This window comes from Fundulus heteroclitus, chromosome 11, assembly GCF_011125445.2.
Source record: "Fundulus heteroclitus isolate FHET01 chromosome 11, MU-UCD_Fhet_4.1, whole genome shotgun sequence".
Classification (NCBI taxonomy): Eukaryota; Metazoa; Chordata; class Actinopteri; order Cyprinodontiformes; family Fundulidae; genus Fundulus; species Fundulus heteroclitus.
The window spans coordinates 27,423,941-27,434,464 of record NC_046371.1 but is presented as its reverse complement, the minus strand read 5'-3'; the positions used below and the strand labels follow the sequence as shown (position 1 = coordinate 27,434,464).

Below are 10,524 nucleotides of genomic sequence, written 5' to 3'. Positions count from 1 at the left end.
AAAAAAAAAATGGAATGGGATTGCTGAAAAATCAGGTCAGGCACATTTTATGAGAGAACAGATGTATTATTTACTTTTTAATTTCACCTTTTTGTTCCCTTTTTTGGGCAGTGACCTAGCGCCCCTTATTAACAAGCTGCCACTTCCCTAGACACACCGTCATCCCTACTGGTAAATGTGGTGGTGGCAGCATCACACTGTGGGGATTCTTTAGCTGGGTTAACAAAGCTGGTCAGAGTTGGAAAGAAGATGGATGAATCTCAAAACAGGGCAGATGGTAATAACAATAGATAACAAAGTACTAACTTGGTAATATCTGTGATACCTGGAACGTGGAGAGGCAAAGCTCTTACTGCGTGTTACATTGTTCCTGTTTTTCTTAATTCCATCTGTGAGGAAGGTTTGATGTCATAATCATGCTGAACAAAATGGTTTTACCAAGAAGACACAGTTATTTTCAATAATCATACAATTATGTTTAAATTCACAGGAGACTGTCACGTCAGAGCATTACACCACCAATTGTGCAACAGAGCAACCCGACAGATTAGAATAACCAGCCAAAGGTTACTCTAGTTCAACAAGGATACAAAATTGCTCAAATAACAGCTTTTGACCTGCTATATTTTCTGCGAGATGCTTTGTGACATGTTTCTAAGCCAGACAAGCAGTTGTTGGCCAACAGACCACACGGGGGTGGGGGGTTTTGGATAAGAGCACACAGAGAAGGCCCACAAGCCTTCTATATGTTGACAATGAGATCCACGCTAGCTCTCAAAGTTGTAGAATACTGTGCAATGTTGGAGGGATTTGTGAAAAAAGGAGGCACTGAGTGTCCACATATGAGCACTTTACCTAACTCAGTATTATGGAAAAGCTTGTGTTAATTAAAACATCTGTATGTGTAACTGTGTTGACAAAGCCAATGCCCTGAACAGCCACGGGGGATCAAGGAGAGAGAGAGAAAGAGGTTAGTATTGCTCAAAGGTATGTGGACGATGGTAAGTATTTGTATTTGATCTTTATTAGGTCAGCAGTTGTTACAACTTCTGAGGATTTTGGGGTTAGTTGTGTTGGTGAACAGGTTGGTAGGTGGAGCTGAGCGGGGCTACGGAGTTACTGTGCAGCGGTAAAGAAGTAGGAGAGCTCAGGAATGGCAGTGGAGATAGAGGGAAACAAAGAGTATGCTAAACACATAGCCACCTTGAAAATGAAGGCGCGAGGGACAACAATGATTTAATTTAATTCTACAGACATACAGTAGAAAAAGGAAAATACATTTATAATACTGACGTTCATGCCAGAAACCGCTTTCTGGCATGAAAGCTTTTAAAGTCTATGAGAAGTGACAAGTCTGAAAACACATAAATCATATGTAAACTGCGGAATTCATCCACCCATACAGAAATAAACAGAACATTACACAAAATAATAATAATCAGTTTTGCATACAGTAAATTTAACCTGACCCGACTTTAAACATTGAGAGGGAACATGCCTAGTACCCTGGACTGGTATCCTGGAGCCAGATTGTAAAATAATTTGAATTGTACTATTTTGCCGTACTAACAGGCTTGGTAGGTGGAGAGGCTGCGCCTGCCGTCAGATCTTAGATAAAAGGAAAAAACAGAAAACAGAAAATGCAAAAGAGTGCGCAGCATTTACGTAAAACCGTTTCCAAAGAACCTCCGACAGGTGCTGTAAGATTACTTTTGCAACGTTTCTCTCACCACTTTTTTTACATAAGAACACGATAAGTTACTTTTGAAATCTGAACAACAAACTATTAAAATTTGTGGTAAAATGTCGTAACAGGCGTTTAGCACCAGCAGTAAATGAAGTAAAATAACAAAGTAGCTGTACGATCACAGCCATAAACAGCCATAAACCAGGAAACTTTATAATGCTCAGAGACCCCCACTGGAAGTGTGAAGGAACTGTGGAATTACTGTCTATTACTTATGCAAAGCACTGCATGAACATCCCTTGTCCATACAGTGCTTTGCATAAGTAACACATTTTGTCAAGTTACAGCCACAAAGCATTTTATTAGAATATTATGTTAGACTAACATCAAATTGTACATAATTGTAGAGAGGTGCAGAGAAAAGCACTTTTTTTCCTCATCCAAATAGAATTCAATTAAATTTTATTTATATAGCGCCAATTCATGAAACATGTCATCTCGAGGCACTTTACAAAGTCAAAATCAATTATATTATACAGATTGGTGAAAAATGTCTTATATAAGGGAACCAGTTGATTGCTTCAAAGTCCCGACAAGCAGCATTCACTCCTGGAGAAGCGTAGAGCCACAGGGAGAGTCGTCTGCATTGTCCATGGCTTTGCAGCTATCCCTCATACTGAGCAAGCATGAAGCGACAGTGGAAAGAAAAAAACACCCATTAGCGGGAAGGAAAAACCTCCAGCAGAACCGGGCTCAGTATGAACGGTCATCTGCCTCGACCGACTGGGGGTTACAGAAGACAGAGCAATATAAAACAAAGAATAAAAACAAAAGCATCCCACAGCATGACGCTGCCACCACCATGTTTTACTGTAGGGACAGAGTGCGCAGTATTAGCTGTCCTGTAAAATGCTACATGGAGCATTTTGCATTAAAGGCCAGAAAACTCAGTTTTGGTCTGATCTGACCAGAGAACCTCCTTGCGCGTGTTTGCTGTGTCCCCTAATTTGCTTGCAAATGGCCGCTCTTTGATGAAGGTGTAAAGAAGGAGTAAAAGAAGGTGAATAAAAATACACCACTACAAAAAAAAATAAAAATAATCAAGATTAAGCTGTCACATAAAATATAACAAAATAAAATGTATTAGTCATAATGTTATAAAGTATGAGGGGTGTTAATAGCTTTGCAATGCACTGTGTAAGAAACGAGATAGCATCAACACATAATACATATTACCAGCCTTTCTCTTCATCAACACCTTCTCAGGCATCCACTCACAAGCTCTTCTCGTTCTCTCCCCCCCTAAATGTCTCTCTCTCTCGCTCTCTCTCTCTCTCCCTCTCTCTCTCTCTCTCTAGGTCAGTGTGATCAGTTTCTTTACTTCCTCCTTTTTTAGAGTGGCTAAGCTGAATACCAGAACACAGGATATGCTTCACATTGCTCTTAGTTTCACAGCAGCAGCAGCAGCAGCAGTGGCAGCAGCGGCAGCAGGAACAGCAGCAGAGGCGGTGGATCAGCCGTGAGAACGACACGCTCTGCAGTCAAGATGAGTGCCGGGGATGTGGTGTGCACCGGCTGGCTCATTAAATCTCCCCCGGAGAAGAAGCTGAAGAGATTTGTGAGTACAGAGGCACAGATCAGACACTTGTCTTTGTCCTCTGCTGAGACGTGGAAGGGGAGGCTGTGCTGTTTCACCTTGTGTTTGCGTGCCTGTTTGGGGCTTATAGATTCTCACGCACTCTGGCTTGGGCATGCTTATTGTGATTCTGGTCTTCCTCATATTGTTTTTTCCTGATTTTTGGAGTCTGTCACTTCCCCGCTGAGCCGACAGTGTGCAGTGCAGATCCCCAAATAAGTGCAAAATGCACATGGATACTACTCCCGTGGAGCTAGTGTACTTGCACGTATGTTGCTCTCTTGAACAGCATCCAGCCTTCATTGTTTTGTGGTTGTTGGGATCATGTGATGGTGTTGGGCTGCTCTGTGTGTGTTTTCGTGGGCTGCTTGCGTGTATTGTGAAACATGGGAAGTAATGTCAGCAGCAGTCAGACACTTAAGCGACAAGCAGAAATAGTCCCGCTTTATGATGACTGTTTTTGCACTTCCTCTGCATGAGTGGAGTAGGCGGAGGGTCGTTTGACAACAGCAGTTCAAGGAAAGGCTGGGTGGAGGTGTGCGTGTGTCTATGCGCTGATGGGGTTTGGGGTTCGGGCTGGAAATAGAAACTTATGCTAATCCTGCTGATTATGTTTCTTTTTTCTCTCCAAGAGAGTTAGTTAGACAGCCATATTGTTTTCCCTATTCAAATGTCAGCCACTGGCACAGTGCCGTATGGAAATTTCAATTATCTTGCTCAAAATAATCTTTGTGCACCCCGCTGGAGGCTGTGTTTAAGCACGACACTTCATTCTTTTTGATGTAACAGTTCGGGCTGACCTAAATAAACAGGATAATATGACGTTTTCTTCCACGTTCGGCCGCGTTACAACAATAAACTTTGTTGTATGTTATTGGGATTTAATGTCATGGATCAATCCAGAGTAAAGAGAGGAAAATGACACCTGGTTTCCCATTTCTTGTACAAATAGAAAGGTGAAAAGGGTGGAGTATTCAGGTTCCATTCACTACAATTACAGCTGCAAGTGTTTCTGCCGTATATCTCAACACTTTTACTCATCAGCAGACTGAATTTTACCCAGGCTTTTTTTTTGCAAAACAGTTTAGGCTCAGTCCCATTGGTTGGACAGCCGAGTGGTCGTTGAATTTTAACCCCTACTACAGTAACCTGGATTTAGGTCTGGATGTTGACTAAGACATAAAAATGTTCTGATTTAACTGTTGTCCTGCAGGAAGCTGAGCCTCCACCACAGTCTCAAATCTGTTGCAGCATCTAACAGGTTGTATTTAGCGCCAGTAATCTCACCATCAACTCTAACCGGCGCACCAGTCCCTGTTAAAGCAAAGCCTCCCCACAGCATAACACTGCCGTGGCTGTGTTTTGCTGTGGAGATGGTGTGTTCAAGATGATCTGCAGTGTTAGTTTTCCAACACGCATAGCATTTTACGTGTCGATCAAGAAGTTAAACTTTGGCCCCATTGGACCAGAGCCCTTTTCTTCATGTTTATTTAGGTTATGGTAAACTGTAAATACAACTTATTTCTTTAATTAATGCTTGTTTTCATCCCTCCCTTCCATAAAGGAAGGATTTGGAGTACAAAACTAATAGCGGTCTTGTTGACAGATTCTCCCACCTGAGCTCTGAATCCCTGCAGCTTCTCCAGAGTTACCACTTTCTATTTCTCCGTATGACTCTGACATTCACCTGTTATGGGACTTCTGAAGTCGATTGCTGCACCGTGATTAAAGGGCACTGAATGCGATTGCAGCAACACATTTTCCGAATTGTATCTGTAAAATGTATATTCTTCAAACTATGCATCAATATTCTTTCACATCCCTGCGGTATGCTTTTTGCGTTGGTCTATCATATAAAAATAAATATGTTTACTGTTGTTTCATGACACAAAGTCAAAAAGTTTAAGGAGTAAGAATACTTTTGGGATTGTGCAGTAATACACAAAACTCTGCATCTTTTATACCTACCGGATTGCAAACAGGAGAGATTCAACCTGGACAAATCTGAGTGTCAATGAGTGAGTCCATCCATTCATTTTCTAACACGTCTTTCCCTTGTGGGGTCGCGAGGGGTACTGGTGCCTATCTCCAGCTGTCAATGGGGGGGGGGGGGGTACACCCTGGACAGGTCACCCTCTATCACAGGGCAACACAGACACAAACAGGACAAACAACCATTCTCGCACACACTCACACCTAAGGAGAATTTAGAGAGGCCAATTAACCTAACAGTCATGTTTTTGGACTGTGGGAGGAAGCCGGAGTACCTGGAGAGAACCCACGCATGCACAGGGAGAACATGCACACTCCGTGCAGAAAGACCCAGGTAGGACTTGAACCCATGGCAACAGCTGCGCCACTGTTCAGCCCAGTGAGTGAGTCATTTCTGCAAATGTATAAATGACCCAGTTAGGAATGACTCAGTTTTGAGGAAAGATGTTAAGATTTGACCAGAGTTTACTTTGGTCACATGATGGCAGAAAACGCTAACTTCTTCTAAAAAAAAGTGAACCAAAGATACATGAAAAAAACCTCATGATCAGGCATGATTTTGCCTCACAAACGTTCTTTTCGTCTTGCCTTATGTCGACTTTACACGTGGGAAATAAATTAACTTTAGCCTGATGGAGAAAAGATCAGGTGATAACCTGTGAAAAATCGGTTTTCTACATTTCTCTGTAAGTATATGCCATGTAAACATCATTATGTTTTTTTCTCCTGGAGGACTGACCTCAGTAAACAAAACAACATATTTTCACCGGTGCCTAAAACTTTGCATAATAGTGAACACACACTGGATCGAGCTGCCATCTGTAGTTATGGTTTCCTCTAAAACCCGGCAGCACTATTAGCACCAAATGTGTTGTGGGCCGACCAATTTCCTGGTAACAGCGCATAAATACATGACTGGCTTGTGCAGAAAGAGATCGCCCACAAACAACAAACAAAATACCTATTCAGTATGATCACATCACTGACCCCCAACAATGCACTTAAAAGCCACCAAAGACCTTAGAAATTATTTTATCCTTACAGTAAACCTACTTATTGTGACTTACTAACAGTATTCTTCTATTTAATTATTCAAATTTTTGGATTTTTCCTGAGGAATAGCTAATTCTTGACTGAATTATGTGAAATTGCTTTAGGTAGTACTTCTTATAAGCTTGTAGTAAAGCGTGGAGTCAGTTTTCAGCATAAACCAAGAGATGTATAAATACCTATTTCGTTGTGTTAGAAATTTTCTGCTAAATACAGTCAACTTCCTCTTCTCTGCAGTTCTGGGAAACTGGAGCTGAGGTTCCGCTTACTGACCAAAAGAAAAGCAAAAAGAGAAAAAAAAAATGTTTAAAGCTGCAAAGTTAGCTGTTGGGAGCAGAAGTTCTGGCCAGATTCTCTGATCATCAACAACAACAAAGCAACAACAGTGATCTGAGGAGCAGAGCTCCTGGAACCGTGCGGCAGCCGCAGTGCAGAAACTAAGAATAACATTTACAAAAAAATGTCTTCAGGGTTTCTGTGCCTTTTAATAAGTTACATTACAGACATTTATCACCTTTTGAAGATCCTAAGGATTCAAATTTAAGACATAAATGAATTATAGAAAACAATTCCATGCCTCACATACTTGGTTAATAAATTATATTTAACTTATTTAACAAGATGAGCAAGAACAATACAATTTCGACTACTCATGTTGGTTATCGTTAACTCCTCCATGCAAGTCTTGTGCTCTTAAAAGCTAGGTTTCCTTACTTCAAACTTTATCTCCACAGTATACAGGAGCCAGCTGCTGAAGTCACTGCTTTCAAGGCAAATTTTGTTAAATCTAAACTTTCCCATGATAACAGTTGTGGATAACAGAACAATATTTTTTTTAAAATCTTAATTGCCTGAACAAACAAATCTTAGGGCGTTTCAGGAGCTTCTTTACGGAAGAATAAGTTTCTGTCGATGTATTCCATAGTTACCATTTAATGCTAGCCTTTGAGGCCTGACTTGCAGATTTTGATTTATTTATTTATTATTATTATTATTATTCTAAGGACTATGATATGTAAGGAGGAATAAAATGTCTAAAAGAATTTTGAATTCAACAGAAAGTGAAGGAATGGGCAGATTCTTCCCATTTATGCGTGAAAGCAGTCGTCTCCAACCTTTATTCGTGTTTTAATAAACTTAAAGTAAATGCATTAAGGAACACGCTTCTGGTTGAGGCATTTATAGTCTGAACATTGAAGGAGTTCTTAGTTTTGATGCATTTCATACACATGATAGATATTCAGATTAGATCTGCTAAATGCCAGTCAGAGGCTATTGATGAGATGTGGTAGATTCTGATTTCTAGAGGACAGGTCATGCATCTTTTTACCACAAATTCCACAGCGACAATACGACAATAAAATTGTACACATTTCACATACAAGTTTGCTTTAAAATGAAATACTAATTCAAATCAATCAAACAACACCTCTGAGATGTTAAACATTGTTTTCCTTCCACCTTGCAGGCATGGCGGAAGCGCTGGTTCGTGCTCCGGACGGGGCGCATGTGCGGCAATCCAGATGTGCTGGAATATTACCAGAGCAAGAACTCCAAGAAGCCGATCCGGACCATCGACCTGAAGGAGTGCGAGGTGGAGATGCTCGACAACCAGCTGCGGATAAAGCGGGACTTTCACGGGAAGCACCTCTTCGTGGTGAAAACGTCTTCCCGTGTTTTTTACCTGGTTGCCAACACGGAGGAGGAGATGAACGGCTGGATCAGTAGCATCAGTCAGATCTGTCGATTCGGGAACATGGAGGAGGCAGGTAGATACGGATATCTTGTTTTTTTTCTGTTAGTTTGCACTTTGTTCTGCTCTAGAATAGACCAAGCGTGCAAATACACCTGTCTCATGGAAAAAAACAAACAAATTCACTCTACTTCATGGGAACAACACCAGAATATGTGGTGTCACTTGTTCTTTTGAAGGAAGTGGCAAGCTTAGAGGTAAACATTATGAGGTCAGGGCTGTTTGTGTGGTTTCTTTTTCTGCTTTGGCTGAAAACACAAAGCCAGAGTCAGTTTCAAACAATAAGTTGCAGATCGCTGGCTGTAAACATGGAGTCCTGTGCGAAATTATCTGGACCCCTTGATCTCTTTAATCGTCACATTTAAACCACAAACTAGAGAGCTTTTTACTTGGATGATTTAGTAAACAGCGAACACTAAGTAGCACATACATTGGGAAGTGAGGGGGAAAATGATGCATGGTCTGAACATACTTTGTCAAGAAAGATCTGAAAAGTGCGGTGTGCTGAGGCACCGTGTGGATCAGTGGGAGTGCAGGCCCACCACATATGGAGGCTGTAGACCTCTATGTAGCTTTCCCAGATTAATACCTGCACCTGGGCCAGTTACAGCATGTCTTCCCCTTTTCTCTCTGCCCTTCCTCCTGTTAAACTTCTATTATTAAAGGCCACTAGCATCACAATATCTCCTGGTCTTCACTGCAAAACTGTCAGTCTGATTGGATGATAGATTCTCAATTAGATTTAAATCTGGACTGTGATTGGCTCATTCTAGCACGTGAACATGCTTTGATAATTTCAGCTCTGACTGTGTGTTTAAGGTCACTGTTCCTCCGAAAACTAAACTGCATTTCAAGTAGGCACAACCTCTAAAGAAGGTTTTCTTCCAGGATTGGCCTGAATTTAGCTCCATCCATCTTTCCATCAATTTTGACCATTTTCCCTGTCACTGGCAAAAAAAAAGCAGTTCCACAGGATAATGCTGCCATCACTATTTGTCATTTTTTGTGCTATTTTCATTAGCTCAATGGGCACAAATTAGCATTTTGAATAGCAATAATGTAAATGCACCAAAACCAAAGGCCGCTGTCCATAGTTTGCCCCTCTGCCAGATTGCACAGGCTGAAAAACTAAATTAATAACTTTTTCTTTTAAAATGTAACACCATCATCATATACAATTCTGATATCATAATTGGGATGGATGCCCAGAGTTACCACGGGACTCTGAAATGTTTCTCTGAATAATCCTCCCTTTAAGCGTAGGAGGGCGACCATGTGTTGGAAGACGAGCACTTTTTGATTGAACAGTGCTTCATGAGCTCTTTAAAGCTTGGGGTCATTATTTTAAAACATGCTTTGGTCTTTTTCTCTTTTTTTTACGTGTCCTGTCTGGCAGTGTAGCACTAAGAATTGCTTTCTTAACGGCAAAGAGAACCCAACAGATTTACTTTCACAAGTAGAGCATTACTGCTTTCGCTACAGCGCTCTGCTTGATATACATGCAAAAAACTTTATTTGGGTATTATTTTGGAAATATTTTAAAAGGTGTAATTTCAAACGGTAAAAGAGAAAGAAAAGCAAGAGAAAAAGATGAGGTAAAAAGTATCACAGTTACAAATGACCAATGCCTTTGAAAAAGTCACTGAAAAATATGCAGTATCATTTAATACAAGATGTATTTAGTGACAGAACTAACCATAGGGTTTATCTGTATAGAAGTGTAAACATCTGGCACCTGTAGATGTTTGTTGGTGTGCACTTGTATATGTAAGGTTTATCCATAAGAAAAATGCTTAAGAGTGGTTGTGAGGAGCCAAAGACTCCCAGAGCACCAAGGCAGACTCAGGGGAAACCCGATTCTGGATTGCTCCACATTGTATTTTGGGGTATCAGACTAAAGTGGGCTGATTCCAAATACACATCAAATGTTTTAAATTTTTCTTTGTAAGCCTTTTCCCACCACTTCACAGTTATTGGTTATTTTGTTTGGGACTGCCCTTCTAGGTAAATACAGTGACACTTGTGATTGCAATGTGTGAAAAGATTCAAGGGCTATTGATATTTTTTAAAGTACTAGATTTAAACAGTAGCTTTAGGAGAGACTCTATGAGACCAGATGTGCAAAGAGCTTTGGCGACCTCTGACTGAGTGACTTACCATGAGTACAGTCCTATGCTCAGGCCTAGCGTCACAACCTGAAAAGCACAAATCTGCACTCAAAGTTAAGTAATTCACTAAAACCGCATCCTGGCAACAACTTTTTTCTTAAATCAAATTCAGCTTAACACATTTCTGTTGTCTTTGTAAAATAAAAAAAAACTGCAGGCAGACAGACAAACAACATAAAATACATCCTCCTCAGCTCCTTTCTTGAAAGAGGAACCAGAAACTTTTCATCTGGATGTG

General features: G+C 40.7%; 1 protein-coding gene across 1 annotated transcript in view; it reads left to right on the top strand.

Annotated features, from left to right (window-relative positions):
* The first annotated feature begins 2,673 nt into the window (after positions 1–2,673).
* The window catches only part of gab3 (GRB2 associated binding protein 3), a 50,812-nt gene continuing 42,961 nt past the window's right edge, over positions 2,674–10,524 (top strand). Inside the window, exons 1-2 of the mRNA XM_036143318.1 lie at positions 2,674–3,305; positions 7,834–8,134. Of these exons, the coding sequence (XP_035999211.1) occupies positions 3,234–3,305; positions 7,834–8,134 (373 nt within the window). The 5' untranslated portion in view covers positions 2,674–3,233. The remainder of the gene's footprint in view (positions 3,306–7,833; positions 8,135–10,524) is intronic.